The sequence below is a fragment of the Gouania willdenowi genome, chromosome 17 (assembly GCF_900634775.1).
Source record: "Gouania willdenowi chromosome 17, fGouWil2.1, whole genome shotgun sequence".
NCBI classification, from domain to species: Eukaryota; Metazoa; Chordata; class Actinopteri; order Blenniiformes; family Gobiesocidae; genus Gouania; species Gouania willdenowi.
The window spans coordinates 23,666,398-23,682,195 of NC_041060.1; the positions used below are offsets into that span (position 1 = coordinate 23,666,398).

General features: G+C 39.2%; 1 protein-coding gene and 1 non-coding gene across 2 annotated transcripts; one reads left to right on the forward strand and one right to left on the reverse strand.

Moving 5' to 3' along the window:
- Positions 1 to 1,211: 1,211 nt before the first annotated feature.
- Positions 1,212 to 12,505, reverse strand: mcm4 (minichromosome maintenance complex component 4). Its single transcript, XM_028472485.1, has 17 exons — positions 12,003 to 12,505; positions 11,468 to 11,529; positions 10,143 to 10,301; positions 9,838 to 10,001; positions 9,644 to 9,745; positions 9,459 to 9,554; positions 8,406 to 8,501; positions 8,184 to 8,322; positions 7,145 to 7,365; positions 6,894 to 7,014; positions 5,367 to 5,626; positions 3,977 to 4,342; positions 3,773 to 3,900; positions 2,771 to 2,978; positions 2,032 to 2,260; positions 1,752 to 1,885; positions 1,212 to 1,454 (listed from the first exon to the last, which is right to left on the reverse strand). The coding sequence occupies exons 2-17, from the start codon at positions 11,514 to 11,516 to the stop codon at positions 1,359 to 1,361; spliced, it is 2,568 nt and encodes an 855-aa protein (XP_028328286.1). The 5' UTR covers positions 11,517 to 11,529; positions 12,003 to 12,505; the 3' UTR covers positions 1,212 to 1,358.
- Positions 12,506 to 13,708: 1,203 nt separating this feature from the next.
- Positions 13,709 to 13,814, forward strand: LOC114479883 (U6 spliceosomal RNA). The gene has a single exon (XR_003676030.1). It is a non-coding gene; the product is annotated as a U6 spliceosomal RNA (small nuclear RNA).
- The last annotated feature ends 1,984 nt before the right edge of the window (positions 13,815 to 15,798 follow it).

Genomic DNA, 15,798 nt, shown 5'->3' on the forward strand with positions numbered 1-15,798 from the left:
CTTTGAAGTTTTTGAAAAACAAAAAAGGTGAAATAATTCTGCTTCTATATGAAGAACCATTTCCTGTACCTCCAAGTGACAAACTGCCTGTATTTGTTTAATTCTTACTAGTGATGTTTTGTTTCCTTAATGTTGTATTACTGATTTGTAAACTTACAATTTGTCAAAAACATGTTTGAAAAAAGGTTTCTGTGGTTCGAACATTTTCTAAGTAGTAAAGGGTTTAAAAAAAAAAAGTAATTGATCATTCATCCATTTTCAGACCCGCTTTGTCCTATTTCAGGGGGGTCACGGGGGTTATTGATCATAGGTCAATGACAGCATAGGTCAGGGGTTCCTAGGTCATTTTTTTTAATGACTTCTTCTTGGGATGTCTATAATACATCTTTTTTGGACGCCCAGACTACATTACATTCAAAATCAATGTAAATGACGCAACGTCAAGCAGACATCACGGTCTCTAGAGCAGAGGCTGCAGCGGGAGGGCTGTACACTTCAACTTACTGGGGCCAAATGAAAGTAGAATACTCCTTGAATAAGCCTTTTAAATTCCAAGTATAATTTGAGTGAACTCATCCTTTATAGTAACTCTGTAAGTTGATCATTTAAAAAGTACAAGTGGAGCCGTCAGTGAAAAGGGCTGTAAACGTAAGGCTGTAGAAGAAGTGATCGGCGCCCCCAGCGATGAAGTGGAGCAACCAAAAAGTGCGACAATGTTCAAGCAACTCATTACGGGCGATTAAAACGACGATAGTCGCGTTTTATGTGAACGCACCTTTAAAACAGGTTCATATTCCCCAAACACCTGCTTATTTCACCCATCGGGGTGAATAAATCACTCTTCCGTCTGGTTGCCTGGATTAAAAAATAAAATGCTCTAACCTATTTAGTTTCACATTTAACAAAAAAAAAAATATGTGAACACAACACATTAAACAGCTCGTAATAAAAACGCAAAGTAAATAGAAAATAAATTTTCATGGTTCTAAAAATTTAACTCAAACCATGATTAGAATTCTTAAAATAGGTCAAAATGTTTTAACCAAGACAAACCAGGAATTTAATAAAGGGTAATTTTGCACAAAAATGTAAAAATGATTTATATTAATTCCTAAGCTTCTGCAGAATTTTCTCCATAAAATTCACAGACACACATTGAACATGAAACATCAATTTATTAACAAGCATTTTTAGATTTGTTTTGTTTTTAAATCAAACATCAGCGGAGTAAACACAACAAAAACCTGTTCAGAAACAATTTCAAATTTACAGCATCAGCAAAAACCGGAGCAAATAGAAAATAAGGGACAGTTTAAACCAGTCTGCAAAAGTCATGGTAAAGTCCTCCCTGATCTCCTTCAGGCCAGCAGGCGAACAGTCTTCCCCGTGACGGTCAGATAATCCTCGTCGGCTAACGCGCGCAGAGCCTCGTCAAACAGCTCCTTAGTGACGGCCTTCAAAAGGAACACATGAAAGAGTTAGTGTAAAACCAGTTACAAATCAACAATCACGCCACTCGTTCACTGCACACACACACACACTTCGGAAATCCTGAAACCATGTCACACGAAATAGAAAAAGGCATCCGCAGCACAGGATTGGCTTTTAAAGCAGCTTGTTTGAAATAAAAAAAATGGTTAAGTGAGCTGACCACAAACTGAGCATCCTCTAATAATGTTCCTGGTTATGATATCTGTATTCTGTCAAAAATTTGATTAAAAGTAGTTTCAAAATAAGAAAAAGGCCCTCACCGTCTCCGACTGTGCGCGCAGTTCTTCCAGCAGCTGTTGGTACTTCATGGCTGGCGTCCGTGCTTTGGTCTGAATCATCTTCTTCAGCGCCTGAGCAACTTCCTCTTTACGCTTTCGTGCCGTGGCACTCATTCCTGTCAGAGAGAGACGCCCGCGAGTGTTACTATGGCAACAAGTCATTTGCATTTGTGTGCCTTAACGATTTTGTAATTTGTGTGCTTTCTGTGCTGATCGCTCTGAGGTGCACCACTAACTTTCAAAATAAAAGCGGGGCTCGTACCTGTTGTCAGGATGGAGATGTCGACAAAGCCGGTGCGGGGGTCAGTGGCCGACTGCTTGAGCGCCTCCCGGTGGAGACGTTTGGCCTCCTCCACGTCGATTGTCTCCACCCGCTCGGAGAAACGCACTTTAGCGTGAGCCTCGGAGAGACGGATCAGAGACTCCAACTGCCGCGGATACGCAGACACCATCCCCCGACCGCTGCCGATCTTCCTCATGTCTACATAGGCCTGAGGAGGAAGGAGACTACGTTAGAAAACACAGTTACAACAAAAACAAACTGAAGACATAAAATTGAAACAATTAAAAAATTAAAAATTAAAATTAAAAAAAAAAAAAAATCACAAAAATTGTACTAACAATTCTACTTGACAGGATTTAACATCTTTTACCTAAAATTACCTGGACAGGTGTTGCAAATTAGCACATGTGCTAACACTCAAAACAACACATCTGGGTGACCAATGTAATTATGACATCCATATCAAATAAAGGGAATCAATCAATCAAAAAAAAAAAACATAAAATATCAGAAGAAAAACTAAAAAGCAAAAACAAAATTGTTATTTGCCAAAACATGTTAAATTTGAAGAAAAAAAAAGGATTAAAAACCCAAAGAAAAACTAGGCAAAAATAAATTAATCACAGCAAATATAAAATATGCCCGAACGACAAATACCAAACCCAAAAAGTTGAAGAAGAAATAAATATGTCCCACTGAGGATAAGTGCGTCTCGTACCTCGATGAGGGCCTGGCTGGCCTCCTCGCTCAGACGAGGGCTGATGTAGGTGCGAGCGTAGGCGATGTAGTCCTTCAGGACCGACATGTCCAGGAACTCCTCCTCCATCTGCTCCTCGCCATGATAATACAGAGACACCAGGTGGTGCGCCAGACGCCGGTCGTAGGCCTCGTCCTGAGGGTCCAACATCAGGAAGATCAGGTCGAACCTAAGGAACAAACACAGGGGACACGGTGAGGGAAGGACACGGTGAGGGACGGACACGGTGCGGGACGGACACGGTGAGGGACGGACACGGTGCGGGACGGACACAGGCAGGGCCAGAATAACATGCTGCTCTGTAAAGCCTTCAGTGTACTGTTCTAAAATATTTAAATTCAGTGCAGGTAAGGGTTGCTTTAAAATGCAGAATTATTTCAACATGAATGCACATCTCCAACGTTAGTCTTTACAACACATCCTTTTCAAAAACAGCAGAATCTACACTTGGGCAGTGGTTTTAAACTTTTTCTGCTGTACCCCTCTTTGAAAAATGAAAAACTCTCAGGGACCCCCTTTGTGACAAAAAAAAAATTCTTTAAAGTGTAATCCTTATTAATAAAGTGCGAAGAAAAATAATTTTCTATTTTTCATAATTATTTGAATTTATTTTATATCAGCATGCACTTATAAGAGAAATAGAACACAAGATCATTAATGTTAAGAAAATGAATAGGACATGACCACTAACTTCAGCTACAGTTACTGCTTCATTTATTAAAAACAAGATGGCAAATCATAACAAATGCATAGAAAAATGCATTAATTATTTAATTATTATTAATTATTCATACAAATTGAGTTTTAATTTGGATTCTTAATTTTTTTGAAAGAGTACTTAAGTAGGTATTTGTGACGTACAGACAAAGGGGACACGGTGAGGAATGGACACAGCGAGGGACGACACGGGGGGGGGCGGGCACGGTGAGGGACGGACACGGAGAGGGACGGACACATGCTTACCTGGACAGCAGTGTGTGTGGTAGCTGGATGTTCTCGATGGTCGTCTTCTTTGGGTTCCACTGAGACTCTACGGGGTTTGCGGCTGCCAACACGGCGGTGCGAGCATTCAGTTGACAGATGATCCCCGCCTAGATCAACAATCACACCTCCTTTAACACACCTGCGCCCTGAATCAATATGTGTATGCGTTTGTGCGCGCGTCACCTTGGCGATGGACAGTGTCTGCTGCTCCATGACCTCATGCAGCACAGATCTCGTGTTGTCGCTCATCTTGTCGAACTCGTCGATGCAGCAGATTCCATTGTCGCTGAGCACCAGCGCTCCAGTCTGCAGCACCAGCTGACGTGTCTCTGGGTCCTTCATCACGTATGCCGTCAGGCCCACGGCGCTCGAGCCTTTCCCTGACGTGTACTGGCCTCTGGGAACCAGGTTGTACACGTACTGGAGCAGCTGGGACTTACTGGTGCCGGGATCTCCGCAGAGCAGGATGTTGACCTCGGCCCTGAAGTGGCCTCGGCCCGTCTGACTGAAGTCTTTACGAGAGCCGCCAAACAGCTGCAACAGGATTCCCTGAACGCAACATGGACAGGAGCAAACATTAAACACTATTGTTCCCTAGGGGATAAAACATTTTCGGTAGTCTTTGGGCCCAGCATGCAAAACTTTGTGTGTGCAAAAAAAAAAAAAAAAAAAGGATCCATGAACGCAAACAAAAATTTGATGCGAGCCTAAAATGCTAAAATTTACGGATGTGCAAAAGAATTACGTAAAAATGTTACATCTGCATCTGATGTTGGACAGAGGGCAGCAGGTGAAATTATTTACTTTTCTAAACTATTACACGATACAGTATCAGAAAAAAACGTTATTAATCTCCCCGAGGGATAATTAGTAAGGCAAAGAGTGGCATATTAAAAAAAACAAAAAAAAGCAGCAATAATACACACAACAAACACAAAAACAAGGAGCAAGACACCACAAACTAAATGACAAGGTGCAAATGAATGATAAGGCACAACGATGGCCATGAGAGTGCCATATGTAAACAAATATATACATATGTTAACAAGTAGAACAGTTTATGGACTATCCTTAGTTTTCCACAAGTTTAAAGTTTATAATATATGCAATATAAATTTCAGGGGAGCAAGTACCAGTACAACTCATTAGAAAACAAATGTGTCCATGAAGAGGCTTTGTATTTATTGTTTACTATTTAAGATTCAAAGTGTTTGTCTTGTGCACAGTAAAGAAACATGTTTCCCTGTACAATGAAATTCTTACTTTGCTGTCCACACTGGATGCCACAAAGATTAAAAACAAAGAGAACAAATCAAAGAAAAGTTTAACAATAATTATAATCATTTCAAAAGTAGTAAAGATGTACATGTACAAGGTAGAAAAGATAGAAAAATCAAATATAAAGTGTATTGGAGCTGAAATGGAAGCATATTCAGTTCTATCAGCTGTTGAGGAATAAAACTGCTGCACTTTGTTTAAACAAGTCGTAACTAAAGCGCTCGTCCAAACCAGAATGTCTCTGCCCACTGTCAGCAGGATGGACATTAGATCTGAAATGAACATCTGGACCAACCTTCTTGATGTCCTCGTGCTCGTAGATGCTCGGGGCGAGCGCGGAGGCGAGCCGCTCGTACACGTCTGGTTTGAGGGACAGCTCTTTGAGGCTCTGGACGCGGTCCTCGGTGAACAGCTTCTGCTCGGCGTCCTCGTCCAAACCGTGCAGACGCTTCTCGTCCGTCTTCCTGAAGTGAATCACGTCAATGTGCGTCTTGTAGACGGACTTCACGCTGCTCTGAAGAGGATTGGCTCGCATGGGGACGGCTCGGTAGATCCCTGCAGGTTCAGAGGAACCCGTTCACAACTTTGGACACAGTTAAACACTGTGGACTACATTTGTACGACTTTAAAATAACAATAGTAAAGAAAAAGGGAAAAAAAAGAAAAAAAAGAGAAGAAAAAAAAAAAAACTGCCCTAATGTAATGTGAGGTAACTGGTGTGTGTATATGTATGTACATGTGTGTATGTATGAGTATGTGTATGTATATATATATATATATATTTTTTTTTTTTTATATATATTGAATATCAGATATCACTATATTGCTGTGTATTAGTGTGCCATGTATGTTGAGAAGTGAATGGTCATATTATGTGCATCGTATATGTACAGAATACTTTTATTTATTTTCATTATTATTTTTGTTTTTCACTTTTCTCAGAAAATGTTCTTTTTGTTTTGTTTTGTTCTGTGAAAAATATAAATAAAAAGTTCAACAACAAAAAAAAAAAAAAAAACAACAATAGTACGCAGAGGTGAAAGTAATGGATCACAAGTACTCACGTTACTGTAAATGAGTTTGTTTTTATGGGTATTTGTTCTTTGAGTATATTTCCAAAGCAGTAATTTTACTTATCTTAAGTACGTTTTTAAAAAAAATAAGGTAATTGGTTACACTTCTACATCCAGCCACTTTCTTGGGTTCAGGTTGTGGTTTCTACCTACAGTGTTGTTACCCACATGGCACATTTAGCTTGGCGCTGTTTTCGAGTTCATAAACGTAGCTATATGTTATTTTATTTTGAAAAGAATTGTACATTTTGACAAACATTTTATTTTATACAAATGCATTTGTGGAAAATAAATTAAGTTCCATTTGTGCAAGATTTGGTCTCTTCCTTTTTAAGTTTATACATGAGACGTTTACTGTATGTAAGGGAACCGTGGCAAGATTTATTACCAAAAATAAACATTGGAGATGATCGTAACTAGTAACTTTTACTTTAAGTACTATTTAATTGAGCTACTTTTTACTTGTACTTGATTATTTTATGTATGACTTCCTTGTACTTGAGTATAATTTCAGTAAAGTAAGAGTACTTCTACTTGAGTAGCATATATCAGTACTATTTACAATTCTGAGAAAAAGTGACTAAATTGCACATTTTTAAAAAACTTTTGATTCACTAAAATTTCTTGCATTTAAAATGATATTGATCAATTAAATAATTTAAATTATTTGTTCCAAATGGTGACTTAAATGTTGGCTTGGGAATTTAACCTTAAACAAAACCGTGGATAGGTCACGTGACCTGTCGTACCTGTGATGTTGATGCGGTCTCCAGGCTGCACTTTGTCCACCAGGTCGTTGTGTGCGTAAACCACGATAGTGTGCGGCGTCTGTCCAGCAGGCATGTCCTCAGGAGACTCCTGGATCTTCACCTGAGGCACAAACGAGTCCGTGACACACCGTACACAAAATTAGTTTCTTTGCACAAGACCGAGGCGTGGAGCTGGAGTCCCGGACCTCGCAACCTCACGACTCCGGTCAAGTCTGAAGTCGAACACTCACCATCTGCTTGTCTGAGAAGAGTGAGCGGTTGTGGATGAGGGCCATGCTGTGTGACACGTTACAGTGGCGACAGGCCGCCGGCTCTGCGATGCGTCCTCGATCGACCTCGACGCGAGCGCTGGCGCCGCAGATGGAGCACTGGAAGAACGCTTCCTGCATCTCTGGGATGAGCTGAGAGGTTCTGATCACCATCCCACTGATGGTGATCAGCTGGTCGATGTCTGCGAGGAAGCAAGACGTCAGACACAAAACTCAAGACTCACTAAACACAGAAAAGCTCACAAAGACTGTTCATCTCTCTGGTACGGTGCACATTTTAGGACATCCTCAGATCTCAGAGTGAGGTATCAGGAAAACCTTTGTCATTTATCAGACCAAACTGACTCATGACTCAGCAAAACTTCCATCAGATGAAAAGGCCTCACTCAAACCCAACGGCATCAAATGAGACGGCCTCAGACTTAAAAAAAAAAAAAGTTGTCATACTCAAAGGCCTCAGTCCGTAAAACAAGACATGACATTTTATTTTGAAGGAACCGGATGTACACATTAAGTAGTAAGTTGAAAAACCAATATTTCCTTTTATTTTTTTAAAAGGTAAGATATATCAAAGTATTGTTTGATTAATTAATACATAGTTAAATGAAACTTTGATACAATTTAACCTTTAAAAATAAAAAATAAAACTTTCAACTAATTTCTCGTATCCAAAGCAACACATATTGATGACGTCATGTGTATTTCTGGTTTATTCAAAATATGTAATGTCGTGTTTTATGTCCTGAGGCTGTTGAGTCTGATGACTTTTATTTTGAAGCCTGAGACCATGCCATTTCACGGCGTTTGGTTTGACAAGTGAGGCTCTTCTTCTGACTGAGGTTTTGCTGAGTCATGAATCCAGTTGGTTTGATAAATAACAGAATGTTCCTGATACCTCACTCTGAAACCTGAGGATGTCCTAAAATGTACACTGTACACTGGAGGAGTTTAATTCACTGCTAAATACACCCAACATGCACTGGGGCAGGGTGGGACTCACCCTCTGGGTTCAGGCTGCGCATGTTGCGTGTTTTCAGGGCGTTGTAGGGTCGGACCTGGATCTGATACTCCAGGAAAGAGTCTGGGAAGCGGTCGAAGAACAGGTCGTTGATGGCCATGTCGAAGGTGGGGATCACTTCCTGTAACACGGACGTAACGTAATTACGCAATAATCAAACGCACAACGATGTGTGTCAACGGTGAACAAGTCATGTGACCTCACCTGAGGGTAAGAGACCAGCTGTCTGTAGAGCTCAGCATCGAAGGACTGAAGGTGACGACAGTTAACGTTCAGCACGGGGTCGCCCACCACGCTGATCTGAGAACACACACACACAGTGATGTTACGTTCGACGCTAACGCCCGTGTCGAGCAAAGGGGGCGTGTCCAGATGAAGCGTGCCTTGAGGCCTGCATCGTTTGTCAGAGTATCAGGTGACAAAAGACAAAAGAAGCCTAGTTCTTTGAAATCACGTGACTGCCTCGTTATGTGATTAGATTTTTTTAAAAACCTGCAGGAAATACAGAAATGGTCTTAAGTGATGCAAAGTCAGTGTTAAGACTGCTACGTGCAGAAGTAGGAGATTGGGTAACACTTTATTTGAAATTTTATACACAAGACTGACATAATGCTGTCATTAATATGACATGACACCTGTCTAAGTTATCCTAATCCCTCACCCTAACCCTACTAGATCCCTCCACCTAACCCAAAAAATGCCAACATAGCCCCAAAGTTGTCATAATTTAGCAAACGACACCTTATTCATGCTAATGACAGCATAATGTTAGCCTTATGTATAAAACCAAGCAAAGGGTTACTGGAGAATGCTTTGCTGAACTATGGAACCACTAAAAAAAGAGAAGGTAAAACATAATTTACATCTGCTGAGATCAATGATAACTCAGTCATACAAGCACTTCATACAACTATTTATCCATAAAAACAGCCACACTCTCAATATAAAATAATGTATTAATATATCACAACAGACCAAAATACCATCAATATTAATTTATCAATATCCCAGAATCGGGGTGGATTAGGTTTTTCATGGCTTTACAATACCTTAAATGGAGATTTTGACATAGTACCGTAAAATTACAGATCCACTACTACCATACCTACCAGCAGATGGCAGTATTTCTAAATGAGCTATGAAATGGGGCTTGTCTGATGAGCCTTTTGGTGAAACATTTGGCCAGAAAGATTCGCCACATTCACAGGGCCTCATCACCACACCCATCAATGATCATATGATCAAGGCCACACCCACCTCCTCCAGCTTCTGCGAGTAGAGCGGCTCGTTCAGGTCCAGACCGGCGTTCTCGTCCTCGGTGGACGTCGGATCCACGAAGCGCTGCACGAACCTCTGAGAGACCACAGGAAGCAGAGAACAGAGGGTTAACCTATGACACTGGTGACCCCTCCTCAAATCCTTCCCTTTCCCCGTCTTCATACCTGGAACTTTTCCTTGCAGATGTTGACGTTGACGTCCGTCCCCCAAATGACCAACCTCTGTCCTCCGCTGGGCTCGCTGCCCACGGTCGCATCAGAGACGGGCTGGAGGAGCACACAGGACGTTTTGATTCACTATTTGCCTGTCCCATGACATCACCACTTTTTGTTCCAGACTCCGCCCCCACGGCTGTTACCTGCTCAGACTGCAGGTCGACCTGCGGGGCCTTTCTGACTGATCCCAGATCGGGTCGTTGCCGGGCCGGCGTGCCCCTAACTCCGCTACGAGGCGTTCCCTCCATCCTGGAGCTGGGAGTGCCGTACATCAGAGGTGAGCTCATGTCCACGTCGGGCGGCAGCACTGAGGGCGACACACAAACATACACACATGGTGGTCTCACACCAGTGACCCAAACAAACAGAACGACCTAGGATGACGACACGAGAAAACTCGTGTGAACCCACACCCCCACACAGAGTGAGGACAGCATGCCCAGTGTACCTGAAGGCCTTGGGCTGGACAGCAGTGACGTGTCCTGTGGAGCAGCTGGACTCAGCAGGTCAGTGCCCGGTGACGTTGGCATTGCCATCAAGTCTCCGATGGACGAGTCCTGAGTCCGACGTCTCTGAGATGGAGGAGAGGTCGGATCCTCGCTGAGCGCTGAGAACACAAAGGACAGGAAACATCAAGGGATGCATCATAACCATTGGTCAGATATGTGGAGCTGAAAGCATAGCTCCGCCCCCATACCCACTGACCCAGCACCGCTATGAGCGAAGCTAACTCAAACACATGGGACTGGTTGCTGCTGTGGAGCTGGACGTCTGAACTTTTTCTGTTAAGCTTGCATGTTCTCCTGGTACTCTGGCTTCCTCCCACAGTCGAAACACATGCATGTTTAGGTTGAGTCAAGTCTTTAAAAGTCTGCATCTTTAAATGTTCAACAGAAATAATTTAAAGCAGAACTAAGCGACTTGTGCTTAATGCTCCCCCTAAAGGTCACTTTGGTTATGTCACTGTCGTAAACACTCCACACCCCCCGCTGCCTGCCAGACAGTAGCAACCGATCACTGAAAAATCCTAATACAACAGTGACACTAATGGTGCTTTCACACATATAGTCCCATGTGACCAATATGAGGAAGAGAGACAAGTAAAATAAATAAATGATGTGGGAGTAATACGGAAGGGAGTGTGGAAATGTGTGTGATGTATTTGTTTGTTTGCTGACAAAGCGGCTCTGAAAATGGATAGATGGATAAATATTTGTGTGTGTGCTGCCTGATGGAAAGTTAGATTGCGAGTGTGTGATTGCTGTGTCAGTCAAAAGTTATTTCTATTTCATTTTTTTTTTTTTTTAATTTATTTATCTATTAACTGTAGTTTTTTCCCCCCATACAGCCAAACGACTGTATCTATACTTACAGCATTAGTTAATGCTAATAAAAGGTTGTCAAATTAAATGTGTGTTGGTAAACAATCACTTTCTACCAATGATAAATTAGGGATAGGGTATATTGGGGCGCAGGGATCCAAACTCGCTGAGGGTCTCAGTTTGGTGGAGGAGACATTCTTAATGTTTCCAGTTAAACAGCTGCATGTTAATATATGATTTGGATGGATCAGAAGTATAAACCACTTTTTGTTTGTTTATTAATAATTAATGGAGTCACTTTTTTTGTGATTTTTTTCAGAAGCATGTTTTGAATTTGTTCTTTGTTTTTAATGAATCAATTTTTGGATGAGTCAGGGGGTGATGGGGGAGGGGGGGGGTGATCGGTATTGGTTCATTTTAATAATGATTATTTCAATAATAATGAACTTACGTGTGGGAGGGTTGCTGCTTCGTCCACGTTTGGAATTTGGAGAAGACATGTTTCACAAAAATCTGAGGAAACAAAAATGAGACATATTAGCAATAAATAAACTCACTACAGTTCGATTGATGATATATATTCATATAGGCCTACGCACATATATACACCATTGTTTTGTATACAAAAAAACATCTCAACGACCAAGATCTTTTAAGATGCCATAATTTTCAATCTTACTGCTAGAAATCACTCTTCTCAGACATAATTTAGACCAAAAAAGAGGCTATAAATAAACAAACATCTTCAGGGATCCACTGTGAAACAAGACACACAACATAATTGCATTGTGTAGTAATTAACTGGTTTTATTTGGGGCTATTTGGTCATTATGGATGAATTTGCAGCTGTTTTAATGACATTCATTGCTCAGTCTGACATGTGGCTGCAGAGAAAACAATGAGCTGAAGGATTTTATCTTATTTCCCGCAAATAAAAACGATTTTAAAAAAAATCAAAAGGCTCCCGGACATCCCGGTAAACTTACCGAAAGTCTTGCGCTCCAAATAAACCACTCAACCCGACGGATTGTCCGGTAAAACCTCAGTTAATTGCTCCGGTACTGCTCCCCTTCTTGTGAAGGCTGCAGATGTGGCGCGAAACTGAGGGTGACGTAGCTTTCGCGGGGAAACACAAACCAATCAGTGAGCAGATCTGTGTATTGCGGCTCTTTGGACTCGTTCATTTTTGACAAAAACGAGGGGGGGTTCAGTTCTGTTACTGTATGTAGAAAATAGCTTTTCAAACGATCCAAACACTAGAACAAATAACAATACTACGGTGTGATTATTATAAAGTAATAATTTTACAGAACAATGTCTGTAAACTAAAACTACGCTACTTTGATTTATGTCCGATACACAAAACCACCTATTCTGCTTTGGGTTTGTCCAAAAAATAAAACCACAAATCAGGAAATACAAATAAAATTTTTAATATAAGAAAAAAGAATTATGACACTAAATAGATTCTGAACTATTAAAACTACATTTACGTCATCACTTTTTCCATGCTTTGCTGAACTCTGTGAAAAACGAATCAATAAATAAATAAATTGAGAAGTTAACCTATAAAATAATTGAATTATTGATACAATGTAAAGATCCAAAAAATATCAATTTTAAAATAAATAAAGTTAACTTGAAATAAATATGGAAATAATAAAATAGAAGAAAAGTAACTAGGCCACTCATCAGGATGTTTTTTATGCTACCTTATTTTCACGACCACTTAGCCCCATTTGGTCTCAGGGGCCAAAAACACCCTTTTTGAGAAAAGCTTCTGATGATATAATGTAATTTAGAATATTAAGGTATTGTAGTTACATCAATTCTCATATAACCCTACATTTTTGGGTTAATTAATTTTAAAATATGGACAACAAATTATGAAGACTTACATTTATGTAGTAATTATGTATATAATACTCAAAATAATAAGTAGACAAAATTAAAAACAATTTTACAACTAAATAAATACAAAATTATGAAATATATTTGCTTTTTTTTTAAAAAAAAAAAAAAAAAAAAAGCAAATGGAAAATAAAAGTCAGTTCAGTATTTATATGGTATAAATGAAACGTGAGAAAACATGCATGACCGAATTATCAGGGGTTCTTTAAAAAAAAAAAAAGACATTAATATGTTTAATAACAGCTTCATAAAAGACACAACAATGTATAAGTAAAGGTATTTTCTTTTTGTTCAAAATGCGTATTGCATTCATTGGACTAGTGCAGTGCGTTGGCGACATCTAGAGGTGAATATGTGGAACTATAGTGGAACCTTTACAGTAATAAAGATCACATTATACTAAACGACAGGGTGACAAATAAAAGGTTCGAAAGAAAGATTGATCAGGATGCAGGACGTTGGACTGCATTCTACTTTCTATAATGTCAATAATTGACTACAATGCATCTAAAGTGAGACACAATCGCCCTCTGTGCGACACCAATGTAATCCCAGAAGCCTTTGCGCGCTACTGAACCCAACTTTAAGCAGCTTCAGAAAGAAAACTCAGGTTAAAAACGTACTTAATACAGTATACCATTATATATATTATCCTTATCAAACACATTTTTATTTAAATGCAATTTCATTTTACTTGTTTAAAGTCATTTTTAAAAACCGTGTGTTACATAAACTGAACAATTACTAATTATAAATAGCGACGGGGGCGCGTGTGTTAAATGTGTAGTGTTGCTACACATACGATAAAATTGGAACGATACAGAGAAGATTAGCATGGCCCCTGGCGCAAGGATGACACGCACAATCGTGAAGCGTTCTCAATTTTGTTTTTTAATCATTTATTTCCACGAGTGACGTTTTTTTTTTTTTTTTTCGTGCAATAATGTTCAGATTGGTCAGTCTAATGCATTTTTTGATCATGTGGCCCTCAGGTCAGGCAATCCTATTTTTATGGCCTCCAATGTGCTCAAAGTTGCTCATCTCTGAGCTAAATAGACACAGGCATGATGTTATTCAACCTCAAACCTGAGAGGCAGTACTGAGTCAGAATAGCACCCATCAACACGCCGAGATCAGCTCATCTAATTAATAACTTGACACGCGCACACGGACACCATTCACCAAACTTTTCCCTTCTGACTGTAGCTTTGAGTGCACACTTAAAATAACATAACCTCTCCTTACCTCCACAGTCATAGGGTGACCAAGGGTGCACACTTAGAAGCTCTATAGCGTTTGAAATACATCCAATCGAAGCCTTCTTACCTGCAGGTGTCCCATTTATTGCTGAGGAAACAGAGCACAGCATCAGCAGGAACATACTACAGTGAAACAACGTGCTCTCATTCCAGTGTGCGATAAATTGAGGAGGACTACCTGAATAGAAACACGTCTTCGATGTAATAAAGTGAAACTGGCTGTTCAGAGCGCTATCTGTTCATCATCAGATGGATTAATGTAGCCTCGGCTCCCAGTTATCTCGTGTCACTGTTTCATTGTCGACATATTTTGAACATTTATCTCATTTTCCACACATTTAGCTCATTTTTCTTTCATTTGAGACAAATTCATGTAAAACATCATGTTAAAAATTGTTAAAAATGTGTAAAATAAAATCTAAATGTAAATGTTAAATCTAAATGTAAATGTTAAATCTAAATGTAAATGTTAAACCTAACTGTCACAAAATCACTCTTCCTCTCTCCTCACTCACTAGGTGGTGTGGGCAGGGCCTCGTGATCGACAGGTGCTGCCCTGCCCACATCATTTCTAAACATTTAGCTTTACAGCTGGAAACCAATTTAACATTAGATTTAGATTTAACATTAAGATTTACGTTTAACCAGGGGTGTCCTGATCCGATATTGATATCGGATATGGGTCCGATATCAGCCAGAAAACAACTATCGGATTTTATCGCACTGCATCTAAAATATATATTACATTATATTTATTCAATTGTAGAATATTGTAGATATTAAGTTGAATTGCGTTTAACATTTAGATTTACACACAGCAGCATGTGTGATGTCATTACTATGGTATTAAAGGGAAAAAGTGAAGTTCCCAATAAGTGAGGATGTTTCTGCTAAAACAGTCAATTTTTATTCCCTTTCAACTTCAATTTTTAAGTTTAAGTAAGTGGATAATGTGATTTACATAAAATAGAATGAAAACAATGTTCCATCTATTAAGTAGATTGTTTTACAATTATAGTTCCAATGTTAAGATATGTTGATTAAAAAAAAAAAAAAAATCAAGGAAATGTTATTATTGTTGACATAATTTCAAATTACCTGAACATTACTAATATTAATCTAATTAATAAATTTAGAGAAATTATAATGTTACTCTTGTTTTTATGTCTATAGGACTACAGCAAAACACATTTGTCATGCATGTCAGAAGCTATACATATTTACAATAGTAGCTTTTGAATTTATTTTTGTGTTTAAAATTTAAAAGTTCTCCAATTTGTGATTACCAAATAGTAAAATTCTTGTCATGTAAACACAAACAAAGCCTGTATTTATTTATTTATTTTTAATTTTTGCAACCTTAGATAGGAAAACATAATCTATAATAAGAATAAGATTTGGCGTGTTTCAGACTTAAATCATATTAGCTCACATGTATAACAGGCTGTAGTTGGTGAAATTTAAATGAAAAACAAATATAAATTTACCAATTATATCACGTACACTACAAAGCCTGTTTGATTAAAAAATTTTCGGGAATGTTATCATTGTTGACATTATTTCAATTAAACTGAACATCAACAGTATTTATTTGATTAATTAATTTAGAAAA

Excerpts from the sequence above, each read along its gene's own strand:
- mcm4 (XM_028472485.1), bottom strand. The coding sequence starts at position 11,516 with ATGTCTTCTCCAAATTCCAAACGTGGACGAAGCAGCAACCCTCCCACA. Across the intron at positions 7,366-8,183 it reads GCGCAGCCTGAACCCAGAGG|ACATCGACCAGCTGATCACC; the intron begins GTGAGTCCCACC and ends GCTTCCTCGCAG. Across the intron at positions 2,979-3,772 it reads CCACACACACTGCTGTCCAG|GTTCGACCTGATCTTCCTGA; the intron begins GTAAGCATGTGT and ends TTTGTTCCTTAG.